The 27,512-nt window shown below is 42.3% G+C and overlaps 1 protein-coding gene across 6 annotated transcripts in view; it reads left to right on the top strand.

Annotated features, from left to right (window-relative positions):
* Positions 1-5,921: 5,921 nt before the first annotated feature.
* Zc3h11a (zinc finger CCCH-type containing 11A) overlaps positions 5,922-27,512 on the top strand; it is a 42,767-nt gene continuing 21,176 nt past the window's right edge. Inside the window, exons 1-6 of one of the 6 annotated variants that reach the window (XM_051147419.1) lie at positions 5,922-6,071; positions 11,962-12,015; positions 13,337-13,396; positions 20,220-20,415; positions 21,998-22,117; positions 27,072-27,195. In XM_051147419.1, coding sequence (XP_051003376.1) covers positions 20,362-20,415; positions 21,998-22,117; positions 27,072-27,195 — 298 coding nt within the window. In that variant the 5' untranslated portion in view covers positions 5,922-6,071; positions 11,962-12,015; positions 13,337-13,396; positions 20,220-20,361. Of the gene's footprint in view, positions 6,091-11,781; positions 12,016-13,064; positions 13,397-20,219; positions 20,416-21,997; positions 22,118-27,071; positions 27,196-27,512 lie in introns of those variants that run through there. The other 5 variants (XM_051147417.1, XM_051147420.1, XM_051147421.1 and 2 more) reach the window with 5 other exon arrangements.

Genomic DNA, 27,512 nt, shown 5'->3' with positions numbered 1-27,512 from the left:
GCCTGTACAGAATGAGTCCAGGACAGCCAAAGCTACACAGAGAAACCCTGTCTTGAAAAAAAAAAAGAAAGAAAGAAAGAAAGAAAGGAAAAAGAAAAAGAAAAAGAAAGAAAGAAAAGAAAAAAGTGACTAAGGTAGTGCCATCTTGTTCTGGTTCCATTTTGTGTTTGCATAGACACTTCTCAGTCCCTCCCCTGCCCCCAACATACAGCAGTCACATATGCCTTGGCAGCACATTTGGGATTTCCATGACTCTCACCATGCTCCAGATGTATTAAGCAAAAACATTAATGTTTATACAACTTAAACTAAAATAACTAGCAAGGTATAAATCAAAATTGTCATGTTATGTCTAAACTAGCTACTGTGTCCTGTCAAACCAATGTTTCAGGGTTACTCTGACCTTCACTGAACATTGGAGTGATAGCGGGCTTTGTGACTTTTGCCTTTAAAAGTGTTATAACGACCCCCGCCCGCCCAGCTTCAGCACCAAGAGGCCCTGAGGCATGAGTCCGCTCTTAGTCCCTGGCCAAATGAAAAGACTTTTATAATCTCAGCTGGCTTAATTAGGGTTGTAGTCTGGATCGCTCACCTGTGAACTTATTACAGTGGATCTTTGTTGGTTTTTGAGACAGGGTCTTACTCTGTCTCCCTGGCTGGCATGGTTCTTACTATGTACACCAGGCTGGCTTCATATTTGCAGTGAGCTTTTGGCCTGTATCTCACAAATATGGCCACGAGAGTATTATGATGTGTGCATTTGACTGCTAATATCTTTTAAACAAAATTTTCTACGAACAAGTTGGTATGTATATATTGAAACCTGTTTATTTTGCATTTTTTTAAAAAAAGAGAAATTCTGGCCCATACATGTAGTCTTTGACTTGAGAGAGGCAGAAAGATCAGGAATCTAAGGTCATCCTTGGCTACCTAGTGAGTTCAAAGCTAACCTGAACTACATGAGACAAGAGGGTGGAAAGCGAGAGGGGGTGGAGATTTTCTGTGAGTGAAACACAGTTAAAGACAGCCTGGCATGGTGCTGCACGCCTTTTATTCCAGCAGTCTGGAGGCAGAGATAGGCAGATCTCTGTGAGTTAGAGACCAGCCGGGTCTACAGAGAGACTCCAGGACAGCCAGGGCTCTGTGTAACAGAGGAACCTTGTCTTGAACCCCTCACCCCTTCCCTCCCATCCCTCCCCCCACCACAAAAAAAAGAAAGGAAGAAAGAAAAGAAAAGAAAAGAAAAAGGCAGGGTTTTTTTTTTTTTTTTTGGTGGGGTTTTGTTTTGTTTCAAGACACGGTTTCTCTGTAGCCCTGGCTGCCTTGGACTCACTTTGTAGACCAGGCTGGTCTTGAACTCACAGAGATCTGCCTGCCTCTGCCTCCCGAGTGCTGGCATTAAAGGCATGCGCCACCACACCCAACAGAAAAAGGCAGTTAAAGAAAGATCATACTAAAGAAATAACGGACCAAAACAAGACAAGAAACCAGCAGGGCAAGCTCCAGATTGTGCATCCTCCCTGTCTGACATCACAGCCCTCTTCAGATCTCCAGCCCCTCTCCGCTTTGTTGACTACAGTACATTTCTTTCTCTTGAGCTGGTTCCACTGGTCTGTGGCTTTTTTTGCCAGGTATCCCAGGACTCTGGCATCTCCAGTATCTTGGAGTCTTCAACCCAATCCGGGCTTCACCTTCACATACTGGCCTCTCTGGGCCTCCCTGCATGGACATCTAGCCTTAGCAGCTTCCCTGAACCCCAAGGGAGATCCCACACCCCCTCTCTTCTATCCTTGACTCTAACCCCCAGAACCACCTGGTCAAAGATGCTAAGTTCTGCTGCTTGCTGGGGCTGAGTTTGGCTCCCTTGGTCCAGTTACAGTCGCATCAACTTTCTGTTGTTGATGATTTCTTTCACTACTTAAGCTCTTCCTTAGTTCTTTTACACACATTGGAAGGTAGAGGTTGCAAACCAGCCCACAAAGTGAGGTTTTAAAGGAGCTTCCAAATGTAGAAACTTGACCTTTTTTTTTTTTTTAACTAAAAATCTGAATTCTGGGCTGAGGAGAGACCTTTGTGAGTAAATGCTGACTACAGGATCTCAGGGACCTGAGCTTGATTCTTGTTTGTTTGTTGAAACTGGGTGGGTTTCTCTGTGTAGCCCTGGCTGTCCTGGAACTCTCTTTCTAATTCCTCACAGAGATCTGCCTGTCTCTGCCTCTTGAGTGCTGGAGGATTAAAGCCATGTGCCACCACCACGCCCAGCTCTGAGCTTGATTCTTAGAAGCCACGGGAAACATCGGGCAGGCTGTGGGTTGAGAATCCCAGCCCTGACGAGGCTGAGACAGGTAGAGCTCGCTGGGGCTTGCTAGCCAGCCTGCCTAGTCTATTTGGTGAGTTCTAGGACTGTGAGAGGTGGGAGGGAACAACAGCTTCTGAGGGATGACACTTTTAATTGTCCTCTGACTTCCGCACGCCCACCCCTGTGCACCCACATAGCCACACAAATCTGACTCTCCGGTGAACATTCCACCTCCCTTTCTGTCTCTCCTGTTCTCTTTCAAAATCTCAGAAGACATGCCAATACTTGGCCTGCATTCCATTCCTTCTTGGTACGAACAGGCTGGGGCTGAAACTAAGGGTAGCAGCTGTCCCTTTCACTAAAGCACGCTTGAGTTACACTCTTACCACGCACTCATACATAACCTATATCTGGGTCGTGTAAGAACTGAGCGTGCAACTTCAGTCTAAACCATAGCTTGGTGTTTGGTGTGCCCTGCCTGGGAGATACTTATCAGATCTTTTGAAAAGCTCCAAGCTTCCGTATGAACAAGGAGAACACCCTGTTTTGAACTTCTCCAATGCCTGCCTAGCACAGTTATTTAAATATAGCTGAGGGCCAGCTGCACAGGCCGGAAAGCTCTGCAGCTAGAAAACTGAGGAGGAGCAAGTAGTTCACCTTGGCCTGAGCTACATAGTGAGATTCTGTCTCAAAATACAGTAACAGAAAAAAAAAACAAAAAACAAAAAACAGTAACAGAAAAACCCCAAACTAAGCAAAGCTCTGGAGAGCACCCTGGCTGCCCCTGCCCTGGCTTATCTGTCAGGTCAGATGTCGTATCTTTTCTTTTTTTTTTTCAGATGAGGTTTCTGTGTGTAGCCATGGCTGTCCTGGAACTCAGAGAGATTGGGTGCCTGCCTCTATCTGCTGGGACTAAAAGCATGTGCCTCCAGGCCTGGTTTGTTTCTTGTTTTTGTTGTATTTTGTTTTGTTCTAGCTTTGGTGGTCCTGGACTCACTTTGTAGACCAGGCTGGTCTCGAACTCACAGAGATCTGCCTGTCTCTACCTCCAGAGCGCTGGGATTAAAGGTGTGTGCCGCCACACCCAGCTTGTTTTGTTTTTTGAGACAGGTTTTTACTGTGTAGCCTTGACTGGCCTGGGGTTCTCTTACCGCCACAGCTTCCTGAGAGCTAGAACTACGGGTGTACCATACCAGACCTGCAAGTCATATCTTAAAAAAAAAAAAAGTTAGCTATTTGTGTGTGTGTGTGTGTGTGTGTGTGTGTGTGTGTGTAGGACAGAGAACAACTTTTGGGAGTCAGTTCTTGCCTTTTGTTGTTTGTTTTTTACTTTTGTGGTTTCTCTGTGTAGCCTTGGCTGTCTTGGACTCGCTTTGTAGACCAGGCTGGCCTTGAACTCACAATGTTCTTCCTGCCTCTGCCTCCTGAGTTCTGGGATTAAAGGCACACACCACCACACCAAGCTCAATTCTTGCCTTTTCAAAGGCTGGTTTTTTGTTTGTTTGTTTGTTTGTTTGTTTTTGTTTTTTGTATGTTTTGGGAGCTGGAGTGATGGCTCAGCAGTTAGGGCACTGGCTGCTTTTCTAGAGGACCCAGGTTCAATTCCCCAGCACCCACATGACAGCTCACATCCATCTATAACTCCAGTCCCAGGGGATGACACCCTTTTTGGCCTTTAAGGACACTATATGCATATGATACGCATACAAACATGCAGACAAAACATCCATACACACAAAATAAAACAATATTTTTTTTACTTTAAAATGTAGGTGTATAGATGTGGTGCCGGTATGTGCAAGTGTGAGTAGAAGGCGGCGTCAGGTTCCCTGGAACTGCTGGGTGCTTGTGAGCCATTCAGCATGGATGCTCGGATCACAGCTAGGTCTGCAGAAGGGGAGTCCTTGCCTTCCTCTGCTGATTCGTCTCTCCAGCCTCCCATGTGTTATTATTATTACTATTATTACTATTGTTTTTCCGAGACAGTGTTTCTCTGTGTAGGTCTGGCTGTCCAGTATATTAGGCTTGACCCTATAGTAGGCCGTGAACCCAGGGATCCGCCTGCTTCTGCCTATGGAGTGCTGGGATTAAAGGTTGGCGCCATCACAGCCCCACCCCACATACAGTTTTAAATGGTGTATTGTATTATCACTGGTATCTAATATGGTAACAACCCTGTGAGATAGACCCCAATGAACTGAGCCTCCTGAGCCTTCTGTTACTGTCTGGCCCTGTTAATACCTCTCATGTTATATCTGTGTTGATCTGTGTCATCGAGGAACGACAGAAGAATGTTGGTATGTCCTTTTTTTTTTTCTTTTTACAAATTTATTTATTTATTATATTCACAGTGTTTTGCCTGCATGTACACCCACAGACCAGAAGAGCGCATCTGATCACATTATACATGGTTGTGAGCTACCATGTGGTTACTGGGAATTGAACTCAGGACCTTTGAAAGAGCAGAAAGTGTTCTTAACCTCTGAGCCATCTCTGCAGCCCGGTATGTCCATTCTAAGGCAATTTCGTTTGTTTGTTTGTATTTGTTTTTCGAGTTTAATCCCGAGTGCTGGGATTAAAGGCATGCGCCACCATGCCCAGCATGAATTATTTTTCTAACACACATTCGTTTTAGGAAAAAAAGACCCTTTAATCCCAGCATTCGAGAGGCAGAGGCAGGCAGATCGCTGTGAGTTCGAGGTCAGCCTGCTCACAAAGCGAGTCCAGGACAGCCAAGGATACACAGAGAGACTCTGTCTCGAAAAACAAAACCCAAAACCAAAACCAAAGCCAAAAGGACAAAAACAAGACAGAAAAACAAATAGCCACTCGTGATAGCAGATGCCTGCGGTCCTAGCACTCAGGAGGCAGAGGAAGGATTGCTACAGATAAGGGGCAAGTCTACAGAGCAAGTTCCAGACTAGGACTTTATAGTGTATCTCTATCTCAAAAGACACAAACAAACAGATTAAAAGTGTTTATTATTACTACTATTACTTTTATTATTACTATTATTATTGAATTAAATGTAATTAAATAAAGGAAGCACTCCAGAGCACAACTTCCAGTATGGAAGTCCTTCAAACTTGCATGAGAAAAATAGTTTCTTTAACGGGAGTATTTTTTTGTCTGCTTGGTTTTTGTTGTTTATTTTGTTTTTGTGAAACCGGGACTCTCTAAATAGGCCTGGTTGTATTGGAACTCATTATGTAGACCAGGAGTCCTCGAACTTAGAGATCGGCCTACTTTTGCCTCCCAGGTGCAGGGATTAAAGGCGTGCTCCACCACTGGCAGGTTTAGTGCTGGTTTTTTGTTTTTGTTTTTTAATTAAACGTATATCAAGTTTGGACGATATATTCATTACACAAACTTTGGCTAAAGTAAATTGAATGCCTGATATCTGGCAGGCAGGTTTTTGCTTATTTTCCTGATTTTACAACAAAATGAGTTACTTTCTGAAAGGCATCCGTGTCCAGAGTGAGAAAGTCCCGTCCCCGCGCCTCGGTGGCACGTGACCCTATGACTCAAGAAGCCATCTTAAGGCTCGCCTCACAGAGGAAACTACAACTCCCAGAATGCATGCGCTTTGCGTCGTGCTGGCACTTCTACTGGCCCAGCCTTAGAGCCGAGCCTGTAAGCCGGGCGCCATCTTTGACGCTGGCAGTCTTGGGTTTCTGCTTGTTCTGCTGCTGTGAGGACGGCGGGCGACCGCGGCTAAGAAAAGAGAAAGACGTGGCAGCACGCGGGAGACAGAGACAGTGTCATCGGTTCGGTAAAGTTTCTGTTCTCTGGTAACTAGACCCGTTTCTTGATTCCCGGGTGACTTGGGACCTCGGAGGGAGGAGAGGGCGAGGGGAGTGGCAGCGGCCTCCCCTCGCCCGAGTTTCGGCCTAGCCCGGGAAGTCCGAGCCGAGCCGTGCCCGTCAGCACGGCAGCTGCCGGGACTCCCGCCCGCGGCCCTGGCCTGCCGGGCTCCTAGCCAGACTCCAGCTCACTTTCCCACCCTCCCCGCCCCCACCCGCTCCGCTCCACCCCCACGGCGCCTGCTCCCTTACTTACCAACCTCTTCCCCTCCCCCCACATCCGGTGTTCCCGAACCGGGATCCCCGGGTAGCCCCGGAAAAGCGACTGTTTCGGACCCCTAGACGGGGAACTGACACTAGGTTGCTTTCTTCCCGGAATCAGTTGTTTTGTTTTGTTTTTGTTTTTGTTTTTGTTTTTGTTAGCCGATCCTCCCTCCCTGAATCAGAACTGTGACTGGCCCCGAGTTTTACCCACCCTCATTACTCTCTAGGTCCTACTACTTTGGAGATTTTCTCATATTCTACATTTATAGTCGAATTCTGGTGTCCTGTACTCCATTCCTCCCCTCCTCCATTACTCTCCCACCCCAGCCCTCCTCATCGAAGTCGAGAGCTACAGGGACTCTTCGTTCTTGTAGGATTGGTGAGACTGTAACGAAGAACACCCCTTAGACGCCCATAATCGGTGCGGATCCTTATGGGGGAAATCTCGTTTTGTTGACATCTACCAGGCTTTGATTCTGAACCCTGAGAAGGCAGCTGTGGAGCTAGTGATAGACACGCTTTCGTAGGGTAAAGCCTGTTGGTATTAAGGGGAGGGGAGGGGATTCACGGGAAAGGAATGGAAGTGGTTTGAAGCTTCGTTTTAGTTTGGCTGCTCATAGAATGTCAACTTGTGAGTTATTTACAGGTTGCAATCTTGCTTCAGCCTAAAAATACGAACTCGTGATAGACATCGTAAACGAAAAATACAGCTTGTTACCTTGTTTTAAAATTTTACTTCCAGATAATTTTTTTTTTCAGCCACCTACATTTTTTTCAAAATGTCAGAACAGAAAGGGCACAACTAGCGTTTACTGCTAACGGTCAGTATGTAGAATCTGATTTAGCTTTCCAGAATTGACTTTTGGGGTTGTATTGGCAAACCACAGTCTTAAACGATGACTGTCGAATGCTGCACTATGTTTAAGTGAAATTTCCTGAAAGTAATCTCAGAATTAAGGGGAAATCAGTGCTGTTGTCACGTGGTGTCACTAAAAGTACGTGTTTTAAGAACTGAAGGTGTTTTCAGCAGATGAACTTCTTGATACAGCCCCAAGACCATGAACCTGCGATTTGGAAGATCTGACTTTTAGCTGCTCCAGATTCCATGAGCGTGGGAAAATGGGCCTCAGTTCTTTTATCTGTAACGAGAGGACACTGGACTGTCTGAATTCTGAAAGTTAAAAGCACTCCTAAAAGGCCTGAAAGAAGACAGTTTGGGGATGTTCTCCATTGTTGTCGTTTTTCCTCCAAAAATAACCTGGCTTGGAAGTCATTGGTGGAGAGGGAATTTGGCTCCCCAGGAGGACTGGAGAAGAGGTACCATAGGTGGAGAGGGGCGGCTGTGTCTCTGCTGGAGCAATAAACCCACCAGAGGGTTCTGGTCCGGATTTTGGAGACCTAAAGAGAATGAGTGTATGTACTTTAAGTGTACCAGTTTCCTCACTCTCTCCTGGCAGAAGATGCAGTACTTTCGGTGATGCTGGGATTCTGGGATGTGTTTCCATTAATTCAAATGCAGATGAAGACGATGTGGTAGAGGGAAAGATGGTGGCTGAAGGAGTGAATAAAGAGACAAAATTGCCTGCTAAAAAGAAAAGAAAGAAGGGTTTGCGAATTAAGGGGAAAAGACGCAGGAAAAAATTGATTCTTGCCAAAAAGTTTAGTAAGGATTTGGGGTCTGGGAGACCTGTTGCAGATGCCTCTGCTTTGTTATCTACCAGTGCCCCTGAGCAAGATGAAGAAAGTCTTTTTGAGAGCAATATAGAAAAGCAGATCTATCTACCTAGTACCAGAGCCAAGACCTCCATCGTATGGCACTTCTTTCATGTTGACCCCCAATATACCTGGAGAGCTATTTGTAACCTGTGTGAAAAAAGTGTCAGCAGAGGGAAGCCAGGCAGCCATCTCGGCACATCGACTCTTCAGCGGCATCTGCAGGCAAGGCACTCCCCTCACTGGACCAGGGCCAATAAGTTTGGAGTCACTAATGGGGAGGAGGACTTTACCTTGGACTTATCTTTGTCTCCTTCTTCTCCTGGAAGCAATGGAAGCTTTGAGTATATTCCGACTGATTCATTAGATGAAAACAAAATGGGCAAGAAACGTGATAAATCAGCATCTGATGCCCTGAGGGCAAAAAGAGGGAGATTTCTTATCAAAAGCAACATTGTCAAGCATGCCTTAATTCCTGGAACCAGAGCCAAGACATCTGCAGTTTGGAATTTTTTTTATACTGATCCTCAGCACATCTCAAGAGCTGTGTGTAACATATGTAAAAGAAGTGTGAGCCGGGGTCGGCCAGGTTCCCACTTAGGAACCTCAACACTACAACGACACCTTCAGGCCACACATCCCATCCATTGGGCTATTGCCAACAAAGACAGTGGTGCTATTGGGAACGGGTTGGATGAGACTGAGACGGAGAGCAGTGATCTCCTGAATGATACTATGCATGGAGAGAAGTCCTCGGGCAGCCAAGATTTAACAGCTGAAGACCTTAGTGACTCTGATACAGATGAACCTCCAATTTTAGAGGTTGAAAATAGATCTGAGAGCCCTATTCCTGTTGCAGAGCAAGATAATCTGGTGCATGTCCAAGAGAGAGAAACAACACATTGTGAGAATGTAGCCTCAAGTCAAATAAGTCAGGCAGTTCTTCAGATGGTTGTGGAGGATCTGCACCCTTACAAACTGTTTCTCAACCCCAGCTTTTCAAAGGTTTCTACAGATTGTTGCTCCTGACTATAGATTGCCATCAGAGACTTACTTTTTCACCAAAGCTGTACCTCAGTTATATGATTCTGTTAGAGAGAAAATTTTCTTAACTTTAGAGAATGTTCAAAGCCAAAAGATCCACCTGACTGTTGACATATGGACTCATGACCCTTCCACTGACTATTTCATTGTGACTGTACACTGGGTCTCTTTGGAAACTGCATCTTCTCCCAGTAATGGTGGGACTCCCAATTTTAGGAAGTGGGCAGTACTTTGTGTTACAGGTTTAGCCAAAGACTGTTTGATAACTAACATTTTACAGGAATTAAATGACCAGATTGGTCTGTGGCTTTCTCCTAATTTCCTTATCCCTAGCTTCATTGTTTCTGACAATTCCTCTAATGTGGTACATGCAATCAAAGGTGGTGGTTTTACCCATGTGCCATGCTTCCTGCATTGTTTAAACCTAGTGATTCAGGGCTTCTTCTGCGAGCACAAAAGCATTGAGAATATGTTAGTGGCTGCTAGGAAAACCTGTCATCATTTTAGCCATTCAGTCAAAGCCCGCCAGATACTGCAAGAGTTCCAAAATGATCACCAGCTTCCATGGAAGAATCTGAAGCAGGATGAAACTGGCCACTGGATTTCCACCTTTTATATGTTAAAATGGCTTTTAGAACATTGCTACTCGGTTCACCATAGTCTGGGTAGAGCCAGTGGAGTGGTGCTTACCTCCCTTCAGTGGACACTGATGACATACGTTTGTGATATTCTTAAGCCATTTGAGGAGGCCACCCAGAAAGTGAGTGTAAAGACCACAGGACTGAATCAGGTGCTACCCCTAATCCATCACCTCCTGTTCTCCCTGCAGAGACTCAGGGAAGATTTTCAAGTCAGAGGTATTACTCAGGCTCTCAATCTGGTGGACAGTTTATCTATGAAACTTGAAACTGATGCCCTACTAAGTGCCATGCTCAAATCCAAGCATTGTATCTTGGCTACTTTGTTAGATCCTTGTTTTAAGAACAGTTTGGAAGACTTTTTTCCTCAAGGTGCTGATTTAGAAACGTACAAACAGATCCTTGCAGAAGAGGTTTGTAATTATATGGAATCCTCGCCCGGGGCCTGCCAAATTGCAAGCTCAGAAGCATCTGGCCCTTTAGTTAGATTAGGAACAGCTTCGTTTACTTGTGTAAAAGAAGGCACCTCCAATTCAGGTTCTGTGGATAGCTCTGCGGCAGCCAGTGCTGCTATTGGGAGCAAAAGCTTCTTGTTCCCCTCTGCTGTAGCAGTAGTGGATGAGTACTTCAAAGAGAAGTATTCAGAGCTCTCAGGAGGTGATGACCCTCTGGTTTACTGGCAGAGGAAGGTGAACATATGGCCAGCTTTGACCCAAGTTGCCATTCAGTATCTGAGCTGCCCCATGTGTAGTTGGCAATCCGAGTGCATGTTTACTACAAATAGCCACTTTCATCCAAAGCAGATCATGAACATGGACTTTGATAATACAGAACAGCTCATATTTCTGAAAATGAACTTGGAGAATGTCAACTATGACTATTCTACATTGATTCTGAGCTGGGACCCTGAAAATAAGGCTGTTCAGAACAATGAAAAAGAAATATTACCTTAATTTTTCCCCCTTTTTCTACTTAAAATGGGCAGCTTTTGCTATATTGCTATCTCTTACTGCTGTTGTTACTATATGTAGTCCTACTATTATTAAAAAAAAAAAAATAGTTGGGTGTGGTCATGGTGCCTATAGTCCCGGCTATTTGAGACACTAAGGCTGGATCATAACTTCAGTACACGAGTTTGAGACCAGCCCAGGCAACATAGTAAGATCTTGTTTTACAAAAATGAAAAACCTGGGGAAATCCAAAAATGCAAAAAGGCTGAAAAACTCCCACAGGGGCAATATAAGGATAAGATGAAGGTTAACTTTGAAGGTTTCTCAGTTGTAGCTCATTGTAGCTGACATCTATCAAAGTGTCATTTTTACCAATTGAGAGAGAGAGTGTGTGTGGTGTTAGTGAGACAATACAGTGCAGCTTCGAAGGGCTTTGGTATTTCCTGGTTGGTAGATTGAACTAGTCATTGATTTGAGTAACACAATTCTTCCATCATGCAAGATTTGCTTACTCTGAAATCAGTGATTTGTTTAAATCGAGTCATTCAAGGCTTCTATGAACACAAAAGCGCTGAGGATGTGTTAGTGCCTGCGCTGATATATTCTTTCCCTTCCCTATTTTTTAATTTCTTAAAAATCCCTGGCACACAGCTTGACAGAAAACCCACAAAATTATTTCATATTTGGAAATTTAAAATTACTTCATACTGGTCGGTTTATAATATCAGATTACTGGGTATGATAGAGTTGTCCTTAATATTTAGGACTGGGTGTATATAAAAGGGAACATGACAAAACAATTAGAAAAAAATCACTTTGGGCCTTGAGTTGCCTTTTATAATATAGTGCAAAACCAAGGGTCTTTGAATAACCTATTAGTAAAAAGCATTAGCTGTTTGTAAAAAAGAAAAACATTGAGTGGAATTTAGAATGCAAGCTCCATGAGCCAGGCAAGCCCAGTACGAGTTTCCCAGAGAATATTCCTATAGTACAGTCTGGTCCATAGCATGGTATTCCTAACTATGAAATTTGGGCCATTGTATTCTTAATAAACAGTCAGTATTTCGCTGTTATTAGGCACCATTGCTGAAATGAGTGAACTGATCTCTGGCCCTTCAGGCTCCTTTCCACTCCAGAGTCTGTTTCTGAGACTGAGTGAAAGGCCAGAAAACGATTTTTATTAAGTCTATTAGATGTTTCAGACTGAATAACTAATGTAAGATCCCAATTTTTCCTTTTTTTCATTTTAGATTTGGGGATATTCCCTGCCCAAAAAATTCCTGGAAAATTGACTAGTATTAAGTGTGAGTAAAAGGTGTCCACTTTTTTTTAAGTCTTGATTTTAGTTTTGTCTTGGATAGTATTTGGCAAGATTTAGCCTAGAAAGTATGTAGTGTTTATTACATAAGAATCAAAATGACTTTGTTACTGGGCTGGTTTTGAAACTCATTTCTGTGTATCAAAATAACTTAAAAAAAATTTTTTTTTTTTTTAATTCTTAAGTGGTAAACGTACCATTCATTGTGAAGTGAAATTTCATCTCCCCCAAATTTACCCTTTTACCAGCTGGAGTGAAGTCTTTAGCTATAACCATCAATAGTAAAGAATTTGGAACTAGTGTATCAGCAAGCCGTGCAGGGCCAGCGTTGAATGCCATGCCAGTGGTGCTTGTGTTGATACAAAGGAAGGAAAATAGCAGCTTCCTTTAGTGTCTCTGCTTCGCCCAAGTGGTTCAGAATGGCTGTAACGCTGCTCTGCCTTCTTGAGTTGGCTGCCCCACTCTGTCGTTACTCTGTAACTATACGCTTCTACCTTTTTTGGTTAAACACTCCCTGATAATGGTTGTTATACATACCATATACCTTGACATAATATATCAATACATCCGTATATATGGAATTCTCTTCATCTTGGCTGGGTAAAATTTAGTAACGTTAACTTCATGGTACTTTGGTATAAGAGTAAGTTCACTATTTTTATATTGAACTCAAATCTGAAGGGTTTTATATTATATTTTAAAAGGATAATTACCCAAATGTTTTATTTTTATGCATTTGTGTGTGTATAAGCCTGTTAGTATATATGTATATGCATATTATATACATAAAACACTTTATATTTTTACATACAGTATGCTTTTATTATTATACAGATAATAAAGATGGGGGAAGGTTTCTGTTTTTTTTCTTAATAGGTGAAGAAATCTTGAAGACCAGAAATTGGATCTTATTGAATTTTGGTGGTGTTTTTCTCTTTTTTTTTTTTTTTTTTCCCAAATTTTTTTTTTTTAATTTTCAAATTATTTTGCTCAGCAATGGAAGATGGAATTTTTTTTTTTTTTTTTTTTTTTTTTTTTTTTTTTTATTCTTTGACTCTCAAGTTCATCTTTAAATGAACTTTTTTGTTGGTTTTTGAGGAGATAACTACTGCTAGCTGTCTCCAGCCTGAGAGAGGTTATGCAAATGGACTTAATCTTCCAGAAGTTGGGAGATGTCTTAAAGATGTTTTAAAAGCACGTCCTGTGTTTCAATTGTGGCTGAGAGGTTTCCTTGGCAATGTGAGGAAGAAAATTCTTTCTACCTCATTATTATTAATTCATGGATTGAGTGTTGGTTCGACCTACAGGCGTAATAGCTTGGAACTCAGTGAAGACACAGATGTTCCTGTTGAGAGCAACCAGCTAATGTAAGTGGGGATGGGCCTTTCATCATGGAATTTAAAGCATGCTGACCTAGTACAGCAGATTCAAAAGCCATTGTCCAGACTCTTTTTTTTTTCTCTTGTAATTAAAAAAAATATATTTTTGGATGGAAACTAACTTTCTTCTTTCTTTCTGGAGCCTAAGTAAAATTCTATAATTCTGTTTTCTTAGAGAAAAAACATTGTTAATTTGTTACTGAATAGCTCCTTATCCACACAAGTGCAAGTGGCTTTATTTTGTCTTTTTAGTAGCTGTGTAGTGTGTATTTCACTGTGTGGATGTGCCATAATGTAATGTGTCACTCATTGGGAGATGTTGAGGGTTTTGCCATCATAATCATAAACAAAAGCCCTGCATCCAGTAACAGTTTGATGCACACTTAGAGCCAGCTCATTTATAGAGTAGTTCTTACTCAGAAGAACCTCCACAACCGAGGCCTTCCTTATTTATGGAAGCTCTTGATTGTATCATTTTTATAAAGATATCAAATCTTTGGCAATTTTGCTGATAGATTTTGCTATATAAATGTTTTCTCTTTTTATTATTTTTGTTAATGGTTTTTAACTTCAGTATTATAGGAAAAGCATTTTTTCCACTCAGATATTGAAAAAACAAAATTTCCACTAACTACTCTGGTGATTATATACTGTATATTCAAACATTGTTTCAGGGTTACACTTCCATGACAAACTCTCTGCAAGATCAGATGTGGCTTATCTTTTTGCTGGCTGCAGTTGTGAGTTCTGAGTGTGTTTTAATATATATAGTATTCTAATTAAGGATCTGACACTTCCTTCACGAGACTTTAAGAAGACTTTCTCAAGTGCCTGACTTTATGTTAATTTCAAACTTTTTTATAACCATGATTACTGCCTTTTTGCATTGCTGGTTTGTATAGTCATTTCTGTTCTGCATTTAATCATTTTTACACTTCTCATCTGTATCAGGTAGAGGAAAACTCTTCCATTCCTTTTCTCTTTCCATTTTTATGTGTGTGTGCATGTTTGCATGTGTGGAGGCCCCAAGATCACTCTCTCACTGCTGCTCTGGTCTGGAGATCTTCTGCATAGCTGGCTCATTCTGGGCTCTCCGTAACTCTTCCCAGGGATGGACTTGTTAGCCAAGGACTGCCTTGCCCACAAAGCATCTTATGTGGGTTCTGGGGATCCAGACTCATCCTTATGCTTGCAGAGCAAGCATTTTAATCTCTGAGCCATCTCCCCAGGCGGCGGCGGCCGCCGCCTCCTCCTCCTCCTCCTCCTCCTCCTCCTCCTCCTCCTCCTCCTCCTCCTCCTCCTCCTCCTCCTCCTCCTCCCTTTCCTCCTCTTCGTCCTCCTCCTCCTCCTCCTCCTTCTTCTTTCTCAACTATTGATAGTTGATTTTACAGTCTCAGACTGCAGGAAGAAACTTCCTTGGTATTCTGAACTGAATTCAAGGTGTTCGTTACTAGGGTGGTGAATTAATTTCCTTAAGCATGCTTCATTTTTCTTCATCTTACTCAGAATTGTTATCTGAATAGGACAAGTGTTCTGTTTGGAGGGCATCTTTTTATTTGTAGTCTTGTTATTTTTAATACTTTCTAGTTGTTAGATTTGCTAGTTTGCAAGCATATAACTTGCAGACTGGAGTTTTTTTGCGGGGGGGGGGGGTTGGTTTTGGTTCTTTTTGAAGCTTTTTTCCGCCCTGTGTGGTCCTGGCACTGTCTAGACCAGCTAGCTTCAAACTCAGAGATCACCCGCCTCTGCCTTCCAGGTGTTGTGCACCACCACACTCTGGATTGGTTTTGAGCTTGTTCTAATATTTGTGTTCCTCAAACTCCTCCATGTCCTAGAACATGGGAGTGGCGTTGAGTGATATGGAAAGTAAAGACTATTCCTTTGTCATTTCTTTCTCTCTCTCTCTCTCTCTCTCTCTCTCTCTCTCTCTCTCTGTGTGTGTGTGTGTGTGTGTGTGTGTGTGTGTGTGTGTGTGTGGTAGCTCACTGGGAGAGTGCCTGCCTAATATCTATAGTTGTGGGTTGGTTCCAGTACCAGCATAAACCAAACATAGGTTGCACACCTGTGGTCTTTGATCAACCAGAAGTAATGAGCCCTTAGCACTTGTCTCAGAAAAGAAAAAGAAAAAAAGGGGGGGAGGGAGTCAGAGAAGGGAGGTAATAGTTACTGTTCTTGTAATTTACTAGTAGGGTTGTTTGGTTTGGAGTAATTTTGCTTTTTATTTTTATAACATTAAGACATGTGTAGCAATTTTATTCATTGGTTTGAAGTTTTGAGTGGTTTTGTTTTGTCTTTATTGAGACTGAGGTTTCTTGTAGCCCATGTAGGCGCAACTCAGTATGCAGCTGAGGATGACCTATGTCTCCTGCCTTCACCTCCCAAGTACTGGGATCACAGACACTTGATTTTGTAACCCCTCAAGGTTTCTTTGTGTTGTGCATGTAGCACATGTACATTGTACAGTGCATATCTGTGCCCACACTCGAACCTGTGCAGCCAGAGGTCAGAGGAGCACCTTAGATGCTGGTCTCGGTTTTCCATTTTGTTTCAGACAGGGTCTTGTTCACCTCTGTGTGCCAGAGAAGATTTCCTGGGATGCTCCTATTGCTGCCTCCCATCTTCAATCGGAGCCCTGAGGTTACAGGTTCCTGTGCCTGTGCCTTGCCTCGCTTGGCTTCTGGGGGTCTGAGTTCAGATCCCCACGCTTGTGTGAGTAAGGGCTTCATCCTCCCAACGAGCTGCCCAGCTTCTCCCACCCCCAGTCAGAGATGGATGTTGCTTTGCGACTTGTTTAGTTAGACATCATACTTTCCTTCTTGGGTCTTCATAAGCTTTATGTTTTCAAATCTTACAAAGATGACTAATGGTTCTTTTTGGTTTTTTTGTTTGGTTTTGTCTTTTGACACAGGGCTTCTCTGTGTACTCCTGGCTATCTTGGAATTCACTCTGTAGACCAGGCTAGCCTCAAACTCAGAGATCACCTGCCTCTGCCTTCCAAGTGCTGGCACTAAAGGTGTGAGTCACCACTAGCCAGCTAGTTTTGGTTTTTAATATAATGAGTTTCCTAACATTAAGCCATTCTTAGTTCTGAAATAAGCCTTTAGGTCATGCAGTGTTGCTTTTTTTTTTTTTACTGTATGATAGGTCACTTAGCTAATGCATTACTTAGGATATTTTCATTGGTATCAAAATTTTTCTTAAAATTTTGTGAGCTGAATATGACTTTTGATGGCAGCAGTTGGGAAGCAGAGGCAGCAGAGTGGGAAGCTGCTGCTTCAGACAGCAACATGAGTTTTGTAACACCAATGTGTTGTGTGTCACATGGTTTTGTTCTTTTTCTACTTCCATTAATTTTTTTTCTCATTTAGAGTGTTTGCTTGAATAGTGTGTTTTTCAAGAATTCATTGAGTACATTTACGGAATACCTTTTGAGACTTTTTTTTTTTTTTAATGTTTTAAAAACTATCCAGAGATTTCCATGAAATATTTGGAAAGGCTGATTCTATGGTCATAGTTCCCTTTAAGATTCAGTGCCTGGTGTTTGGACTTGTATCTGAGAGGTCTGAGCTTCCCTTTGTAGTCTCTGTTAAGACATCTGCCGCTGAGTTGAGCATTTTCCGAGTGTCTATAAAGGCAGGCAGCCCTGGCTCACTCTGTGTTTCCTGTCTGCCCTTCTCACTTTCCTGTGTCCATGAGTTCTGGTGTCTGGGAATTGAATTCTCTGAAATTATTTTCATGTAATACATCCTTTTTGTGTCATGTTGACAAATATTTTAGTTAATTAATCAATTAAAAAATTAATTGGGGGGTGTTTGGGCTGCATGTGTGTCTGTGTGGAGCCTGCGGAGGTCAGAAGAAGGCATCGGATCCCCTGGAATTACTGATGGCTGTGAGCTGCCAAGGGGTGCTGGGAATTGAGCCCAGGTCCTCTGGAAGAGTCTAGTTCTGTGTTGACAGTCTTGGGCATGAGCTTGGTTCTGGGGCCTGCCTGCGTGTGATCTCTTAAATGCATTGCTTTCCAGTTAGCCTGCCATCTGTCCTGGCTTAATGGCTTGGGAGAGAAGAAGCTGGAGCTCTCATCCTTCCTTCCTGTCACAGCGGCATGTCTGTGCATCGATGCTGTCTTCTTGAAAATGTCCCCTCTTTCCAGCAGTAACTGCAGATGCTTGAGGGAGGCCAGCTCATCTTGTGTGCTGTTTTTAAAGGTTGTTTTCTTTTAAATAGTCATCTCATTTTTTTGTAGCACCCTGATATTTTTTTGCTTCTTCCATTTAAAACTTAAGACATTTATTGCTATTTGACTTGATAGTGTTACTGTCAATTTTCATTGTTTCTAGATTTTTTTGCCACTGTCTTAAATATTACTGTTAGGTTGTTTTGTTTTGTTTTACATAGTAAAATCTAAGGAAGCTTGGGGTTTCAGGCATGCGTAGAAGTTCCCTTCTGTTAAAATGAGGATTGAATCTCTCTATACTTCACTTCACTTTGAGGGATTTCCCAGGGTAGTTTGCAAATAACTACCCTCTAAAATGTAATTCTTGCTTTCATAGTTAATATTTTACTGTCTGATCAGCTGTGGAAGATCTTCCTGAACCTAGTAACCCATTCCCAAGGATAGACTAGAGTGTGCTAGGCAGCAGTTGACCTCTCGGATTACCAGTGCATACCACCAGGCCTACGCCATCTCCTTTTTTCTTTTTTTCTTTTTCTTTTTTTTTTTTTTTTTGAGACAGAGTCTCTCTGTGTAGCCTTGGCTGTCCTGGACTCACTTTGTAGACCAGGCTGGCCTCGAACTCACAGTGATCCGCCGGCCTCTGCCTCCCGAGTGCTGGGATTAAAGGCGTGCACCACCACTGCCCGACACCATTTCCTTTCTTAAATTATTTTCTACTTATATTTTCATTATCCTCCCATTGCTTTTGCAGATGTGTTCTAGTTATTTTAATATCTTTTAGAGATCTGATCTTACCTGAGGCAATTTTTAAAAATGGCCTTTCGGTACAAACTGGAATATGGAGTGCGTTCTTAGGTTTAAGATGAGAAAGGACCGCACTCTGGTGGCAGGATGGCAGATAGAGATGTATATTCCCAGAAGCGCTTGGGCTAGCTAGCTTAGCTTACACAGCAGGGAACAAGAGACTATTTTGGCTTATGGTCTTGGGATTTCTTTCTCGCTCATGAATGTCCTCACCAACGTTCTTTTGGGTTTTTTGTTTGTTTGGTTGGTTGGTTTTGTTTTGTTTTTTGTTTTTTTGAGGCACTATCTTATTGTGTGAACCCTATGGCCTAGGTTAAAAAAAAAAAAATCTAAGCCTACGCCTGGTTTCCATTGTACTGGCCTCAATTCCTTAATGAACTTCCGCAGAGCACACACTCTTTTCTTTTTTTTTTTTTTTTTTTTTTCCTTTTCCCTTTCTCCTGCTTTTCTTTTCTTTTTGCAACATAGGCTGAGAAGTACCTAAATCTTCAACCTCTGGTTTCTATTTTGCTTTGTAGTCCCTCCCTTGACGTGTTTTCCTTCTGTGTGCTGTTGCTGTAGGCATCGAGCAGAAGCCAGGTGTGGAGACTCATGTCTTTATAATCCCAGCTGTCAGGAGCCCAGAGTTTCCACCACTGTTTATAAGTGGTTAATAATTATTTCTAGCAGCAGTTTTATTTAAGCTTTATTCTTTGAGCATTTTAAAATCTTGAACTTATCTATTTCAAATCTATGTCCGCAAATTTAGGTGTCTGTGTGCTTTCAGCATCTTTCCACTTTTGAGTACCAAAGTACGTTTTATAGCTATGTGTGGACACATTACAGAGTCTCCAGTTTTTGAACTCAAAAGGTTTCTGGGTGTTACTTTCTTGTTCTGATATCTTGCTTCTAAGCAAGATGGTGGTGAACTAACCTTTTTTTTTTTTTTTTTTTTTTTGTGAACTTTCTTTTGGGCTGCTACTTGAGTGTTTATTGACCTTTTAACTTTATAGAGTGGGCTCATTTGATAATGGGTCTATACATTTTAAGGACTTTGTTCCATGGTTAGTTGAAGACTGTTGCTCCTGGCTTAAGAGTGCTGACTTGAAGGTTGGCTTTCATCTTGATGAACAGTTCTTGGGTTAAGAATTCCTTTACTAATAGAGGATACGTTTAACTGACTTGGAGTGGTGAGTCTGTGTTTTATTGGGATTACTAGAATTTGCAGACTCCCTTCCTCGTTCTTGTGTGCTCTCATAGTATGTTTTTCCTTCTGTAGAAGCTTTCTTTGCATATTTTGTGTGGGTTCAGAGGATGGTAAGGACAAGGGATGGAATGCTAGCTGTGTTGTCACTGTTCTCTGGGTCTATCCTAGAAGACTTCTTTGTTCCATTGCTATCTTAGTAGCTAAACTAACCCTTAGATGTTCTCAAAGGCAATTGTTTCACTAATTGTTCTATTTAAGTAAGATTTTCCCACTTAGTTGTAGTCGTACATTTCTGATATAACATGCTTAGAAAGATACTTGGTTTTTTTTTTTTTTCATTTAGGTGAAGATGACATCTGGCAAGTATTTGGTATAAAGTAATCTGTCCTATTTCAAAATGTAGATCATATGTTTAGCGATACTTAAATTTCACAGTGAAACAAGTAGAAAAGAAAAGGGCATGCAAAAGTTTTACGTTGCATATGGGAGCATACAGTGCTCATAACTAGCTTGTTTATAAGGCTCTGTATGATAAGCGCCTGCTAACACAATTAAAATCCAGTTTAACAGTGGTGTCATTAAGCCTTGGAGGAGGGGGTTGGAAGGGGTCACCTGAAGCACCTTAATTCACTGTCTCCCATTTTCAGGATTACGTTTTAAAGAAGATTTCTGTGGTTGAGTTGTCATTGGAAGAGTAAGTCCATTTCAAGAACGTTGGAGCTGGTCTTCACCTTGAGGAAGCATTGGCTGATTCCAAGAAGCCACTTCTGGCCTGAGAATTTACCCAGCATGCCTAATCAGGGAGAAGACTGCTATTTTTTTTTCTATTCTACATGCACCAAAGTAAGACTGGAATCTCTAAATTCTTTGTTTCTTAAATAGAATTAGCTAAGATTTTGCCTGCATTCTAAATGTTTTTAGGTTGTGAATGCTCAGTTATATTATCTGCTGCCAGTTTTTTAGTAAAGAATCATGTTAAGGAAGAGCACATCGCTCATCTTTTCCCTCTTCATTTATATATGATTATAGTGTTTACATGTACCACACAAAGCAGGGTGCTCGTGTTGTATGGCCATCGTTCCGTCTGTATTAATCTAGTCCGAGTGCCTTGGGGAGGCTTTGGCCTCTTTGGCTTAGCAGCTTTGATCTTGTATATTTTGTTTAGATGAGTGAGTGAATGGTATATTACTTGTGGGAGCTGTTATGGGTTAAATTTGAGCTCTTGTAGCCTTGGCTGCCCTGGAACTCACTCTGTACACCATGTTGGTTCCAAGTGCCACTACTGCACAGCAGAATGCTATCTTTCTATAGGTTCTTTTAGAGTTTTGCTTTCTCTGTCAGAATGACCCATGTTTCTGCTTGAGTTTTTGGTAGCTCTATTTAGGTCTGTCTGTCATTTCCTGTTTGTTATTTCTTTATGGCTAATCCTGTAAATTTGTATATTATAGTAGCCTGTTCTAAAAATCATTGTGACGTTGTGTTATAGAAGATAAATCTAGCCACTTAATATACAACAATTTATACAATATGAGTTTGCTTTAGAAATAAAAGTAACTGTATTAATTGTACATTAATTATACTTCATCACTTGTAGCCTATCTTCCTTTTTTATTTTCTATCAAAAGCTAGAAATTAATGAAGTCAGGATATATGAAGCCATTTTGAAGATCAATTGCATGGTGTTTTTTTTAGAGGATCTGTTCCTCACATTCCTTGTCTTTTTCAGCTCCTTTGCCAGTTGTGTCACATGAGATCAGAAGAAATGGGTTAGGAAATAGGATGAGGAGAGCTGGGTGTAGTAGTTCACACCTTGAAATTACAGAACTCAAGAGGCAGAGACAGGCCAATCTCTATGAGTCCAAGACCTGCCTGGTCTACATAGTGGGATCTAGGTCCACCAAGACTGCATAGTGAGACTCTGTCTCAGAAAGCAACAGCAAAGAAATAGATTAAGGCTGGGGAGATAGCTCAGTCAGCAAAGTGTTTGTCATGTAAACATGAGAACCTGAGTTTAGTATCTTGAATCCATACTTTAAAAAGTCAAGCCATGAGCCAGGCGTCGTGGTGCACACATTTAATCCCAGCACTGGGAGGCAGAGCCAGGCAGGTCGCTGTAAGTTTGAGGCTAGCCTGGTCAACGAGTCCAGGACAGCCAAGATAACATAGAGAAACCCTGTCTTGAAGGGGGGTCGGGGGGAGTCAGGTATGGTATCATGCATTTGCTCTGGGGATATAGAGACAAGAGGATCTCTGGGCCAGTCAGCCTAATCTACTTGGGGAGTTCCAGGCCAGTCAAGAGACCCTAACAAACAAACATCAAGAAGCAGTAGCTTATTCCATTACAGATTTATTGCTTTCAAATGGTTGTCATTCTTTGCTTACCAGTGTTTAGGTTCTTAGACACTTGTATTATTTTTGTTAACAGGGTGACAGCTGCCCATTCCGTCACTGTGAAGCTGCACTAGGAAATGAAACTGTTTGCACGCTATGGCAAGAAGGTCGTTGTTTTCGACAGGTGTGCAGATTTCGCCATATGGAAATTGATGTAAGTTTCCAATACCATAAGTATCCAGGAGCAATAAAAAAATACGGAGACAGTGGCTAGTGAGGGTAAGATGACTCCGTAAAAGCACTTACCTTTTACCAGCCGCCTGGTGGGGCGGGTGCATGCATACTGTTGCACACATGTGGGGGTCAGAGAACAGCCTGACCTGTCGGGGTCAGTACTAGTTCCACACTGTATGTCCTGGAGCTTGTGCTAAGGTGGTTGGGTTTTGTGGCAAATGCTTCAACCTGCTGGTCTATCTTGCTGGCCTGTGTTTTTAACACAGTTACAGGGGCTGGAGAGATGGCTCAGAGGTTAAGAGTCCTTGCTGCTCTTTAAGAAGACCTTAGTTTGGTTCCTAGCACCCATCTGACAGCTCACAATCATCTAACTAGTTTCAGGGGCTCTGATGCCCTCTTCTGACTTCCATGGCACTAGTCATGAGTGTTGTGCACATACATACACCCAAGAAAAACACTCATACACAAAAAATAAAATATATAAATCTTTTTTTAAAAGTTGTAAACTCAAATTGTAAGTTCAGTGTAATCTTTAGTTTATGAGCCATTAAGGATAAATTGCTGCCATTCCCTACTTCCCAATACTCATACACCCTAACACAGCTCTGAAAATTAGGAAATGAGAGCTAGTAACTCACCTTAATTTTGTCCTCATGCAAGTTTGCCAGCTGACTGGTAATATCTTACACTAAAGGATAAGGCCCACATTCACAGATTGCTTGTGTATTGTGACATTCTAGTCTCATCCATTTGAGGCCCGTGTCCAGCTTTTCTTGGTCTTTCGTGACAGTTTTAGCACAACTGTTCTGTTCAATATCTCTTAATTTGGTTTATTTTTACATTTTCATTACTAAATTGCAGTTGTATGTGTCTCTTTTTTAATTGTGTGTGTATGTGCTGGAATGTGTCTGCGTCACATGAGTGCAGTGCCGGCCAAACTGAGAAGAGAGTATTGGTTGGCCTGGAGCTGGAGTTAGAGGTGGTTGTGAGCTACCATTTGGGTGCTGGGAACTGAACGTGGATTCTTTGCAAGAACAGTAAATGCTCTTAACCTCTAGGTTATCTCTTCAGCCCCACTCCCCAAAATTGTATATATTTCATGGGACATTACAATTTAATTTAAATTTTCCCATTACTAGTGTTTAACTTATCACAGTATGTGCCATATTGCGTCACTATAAAGTTTTAGTAATTCAAAAAAGTGTGTGTTTGTCTCTGTCTCTGTCTCTGTCTCTCTGTCTCTGTGTGTGTGTGTGTGTGTGTGTGTGTGTGTGTGTGGTGTGTGTGTACATGTGCATGTTGGGGTCAGAGAAGGACTTTGCAAGTCTCTTCTACCATGTGAGCCCCAGTGATAAAACTTGCCATCAGTCTTGTCAGCAGGTACCTCTACTCACTGAGCCATTTTACCATCCAGTTTTAGAAGTACTTTGTAGAGTAATTCTTTGATACTCTAGATATCCCATTTCTTAACAAACTGTTGACAACAAATCTCTCTGTGTTAGTGTGGATTAATTAATGGCTTTCTGTTTTACTGGCTTTCCTTATCACCCATCATTCTCTGAACACTTATTTCCTTTTTGGTCAATAATGGTTTCCCAGACTTTGTAATCTTTGTAGTTTTCCTATTCCAGCTCTAAAATCTTCAAAAAAGAAAAGAAAAGAAAAAGACCTATGGGTTCCTTTCAGAGAAGAACGGTAGATGAGTACTAAGCTCTGGTCTGTTCCTATTGCTTCTCATGACCTTAGTGGAGAGAGACGTAGGGAATGTGTAAGGAAGCATGCACTGCTTTGGGTCTACATACTGCAAGGCACAGATTCACATGGGAGCCTCCAGCTCATCAGTGCCAGGTTTTAGTCTAGGTTTCTTTTGTTACTCTTTTCTCAAAAGTGAGAAACTTGCTTTCCATGGTCCTTAATACATTTGCTTATTTGGGCAGGGATGTGTGTGTGTGTGTGCGCGCGCGCGCGTCCCCGTCCGTCTGTCCCTCCATCCATATCTCCCTCCCTTGTAGGGTCTGGCATCACATTAAGTATCACCTTTGTCACTTTGACTTTAGTACACTGTGTCAGTCCTTCCTTTAGCTCCACTTAGACACCTTCCTCTTTGTATTTGGACTATACCATCCTGCTGAGGACATTTCACTCTTTCACAGTTGGGCTCTGCTGGTCTGTGCTAGGCCACTCCCCTGCGTGGGTGCTTCCTCACTCCTTAATCCTTCTGCTGGGTACCAGCTTCTCTCACAGGACTCTGCTTCTGTGAACACTGCCTATTCACACTGCACTGGACTCCCTTCTGTGCAGAAGCCTTCCATTACTCAACCTTCAGGAGACTATCCTCTAGTACAGTACCTTAGAATCTTGGTTTGGGCCGCTTTTCTTTTCCTTTTTAAATAAATGCCTGCCTGATTCCTTCAAAATTGACTTTCAGTTCAGTTGTTGAGGGACGAAGAAAGAAGGAACAGGATCGCTGTGTAGTTGGTGTGCTGTGTAGTTGGTGTGCTGTGTAGTTGGTGTGCTGTGTAGTTGGTGTGCTTGGCTCCGAAAGCCGCTCCGATCTCCTTCCCAGTTTCTCATTTTCTTACCTGTTTTCTGAGTTGCCTACTGTGCAAATAGTAAAGAATTCAATAAAGTAATTGAGAAGTACTACTTTGCAACTTGGGAAACCTCATGGTGTACCGTGGCATAGCTCCTAGGGAGTACCTAAGAGCAGGTCCCCAGAAGAGCACGTCTAGGAACAGTCACAGGAGGAAGGGTACACTTCGCATCACAAGACACAAGGTACTGGAGTCTGCAAACGTTCTTCATGTTGGGGCTGCCCAGAATGCACTCTTCACCCTGAAGTGAAAGGGAGCACCTCACTGTAGTGTTCTGCCATGTCCATTCAGAACTCAGCGTGCGCCATCTGCCCAGCATACCAAAATCCCAGTCTCCCAGATGTGCAACATGAACGTACCCTGCACAAACAGTCTAAACTGAGTCTCCTTTCCCCCACTCCACCATTTAATGTAGGGCACACTCCAGGAGCTGTGCTTTCAGCTGCCAACCGAGCAGTATCAACATGCGAATACTTAATGTTTGCACAGGCTTATTTTATGTGCCTTCAGAGAATTAAATAGTTAAACATTGTACTCATTGTGCCCAACTAAGTATGTCAGAATCATCATCGCAGCAGTTTGTTAAATACTGGGAACAGTGTAGCTTCGCTCTCTCCATCCTGTGGAGGGTTGGGCATCAGTTAACAATAATGATTTAAGGTGGACACTAGTGTTTTGATAAGGATCAGGATATATTAAGTGAAAAGTAGAGGGAGCAGAACAGCCTAAAATAGAAGAGAGGTCGATCATTCAGTAGGTAAGAGCACTTGTTGGTCTTGTAAAGGACCCAAGTTCAGTCTCCAGTGTCCACACAGCAGCTCACAGCCATCCCAGCTCCAGTTTCAGGAGGTCCCATGCCTTCTTAAGGATTCCTCTGCTGAACTTTGCAGGTACCAACCAGGCAGGCTTGTGGTTCAAAACAATGTAGGCAAAACCACTAGCCCACAAAATTACATAAATCTAAATTTTTTTTTTAAAAGAGAAGAAGGGAAAGATTTGCTTCTATGTGCATTAAAAAAAAATCTCTGGGGTACAAAGGAGACCCTTAATCATGGTATATAGAGATGGAGTAAGCTATAAGGACCTCTTTCACAACACAACCTTACAGTCCATTTTTATTATAGATAGGTTCAGTATTCACTAATTTGTCTGCTCAATAAAATGTATTTGTAATTTCCAAATCAGTACTTGCATATTTTATGCAGTGACTCTAAATATGTTCTTCAGTGACGTGTTCAGAGATAAGCACACAATGTGTGTTTTCTGATGCATGTTTTCAGTTGAAGTGGAATAGGCTTACAAACTACCTTTCTGATTGAGCTCTCATGCTAGAATCAAGTGTCCTTGATTGCAGGATACTTGGTACTATGATTGATTGATTGATTGATTGATTGGTTTGGCTGGCTGGCTGGCTTGCTATTTGAAACAGGATTTCTCTATGTAGTCCTAGCTGTCCTGGACTTATTACATAGACCAGGCTGGCCCCACATTCACAGAAATCCACCAATTTTGCTGAGATTAAAGGTGTGTGCTAACATATCTCACAAAATAGAGTCTTTAAATAGAAACACACAAGTTTATATACTGGTGTATGACGGGCTGATGAAAATATTGTAGATGAGAGAATAATGGGACCCTGGTTGTCTGTTCCCTTAGAAGTGTTGGTGTAGTGTTTACAAATGCAGAAGCTGGAATGATGTCTCACTGGGTAAATTAGCATGCGCTACACAAGCAGGGAGACCTGGGTTTGAATGCCCAGCGCCCACATAAAAAGCTGGGCACAGCTGCACTCAGATATAAGACCAGTGTTGGGGAGCGGAGACAGAAGGACTATGGGGGCTTGTTGGCTGGGCAGCCTATCTGAAATTAGCTTCAGCTTCTGTGAAAGACCCTATCTTAAGGTGTAGTACAAGAGAGAGCAGGAGAAGAAGACACCTGCTGTCTTGCTCCGGCCTCTACCCGAATACCTGCTCGTGCACCCACATACAGTTCACCTTTTGTAGTTAAGGAGAATGAGGCTGATGAGGCATTTAGTTGTCTGGTCATAAGGCCCTTAAGTAACTTCATGGGAAGAGAAATTATTAGATCTTCTACTCCATTTCTAAGCTGCTATATTATCCTGCTTCTCTGCATCAGGTGTGGCTATTTAGGGCTTCCGGATGAAGACCAGGAGGAAAGACCTCTCCTACCTCTCCACTGTGCTCAGTATCACATGCAGCAGCCTCTCTTGTGACCATGACGCCCTGTGTCAGACTGAGAACTGCATTTAGAAAACGAATCACAAGATTAATGTAGGATGTACTTCATTTATTTAAAAACAGTGTGTTTTCTCTTTTACAGAAAAAACGAAGTGAAATTCCTTGTTATTGGGAAAATCAGCCAATGGGATGTCAAAAACTAAACTGCGCTTTTCATCACAACAGAGGGCGTTATGTTGACGGACTGTTCCTGCCTCCAAGCAAAAGTGAGATTGGCTTTATTCTAAAGGGGAACAGTTGCTATTCAGTGAGCAGCCGGTACTTGTTCTAGTCCAGTGAGCGCAGTGTTGTTTCCACTGTGCGGTGGGGAAACAACACCCTAAGGAGGTCAGATGATAAGTGTGCGCTGAGAAAACCAAGTTGTTCCTGTCATGCCACATATATCATCATAGTTTGTTTCATCCTTATTTTCTTACCAAACCTTTAGGTGTTTTCAAAAGAAACTTAATTCTCCAGACCAAGGATTGGCAAATTGGGTCCTCTGCCTGTTCTGTAAAATGAAGATTTATTGAGTACATATTTT

This window comes from Acomys russatus, chromosome 6, assembly GCF_903995435.1.
Source record: "Acomys russatus chromosome 6, mAcoRus1.1, whole genome shotgun sequence".
Taxonomy (NCBI): domain Eukaryota; kingdom Metazoa; phylum Chordata; class Mammalia; order Rodentia; family Muridae; genus Acomys; species Acomys russatus.
This window is presented reverse-complemented; position numbering and strand designations above follow the sequence as displayed.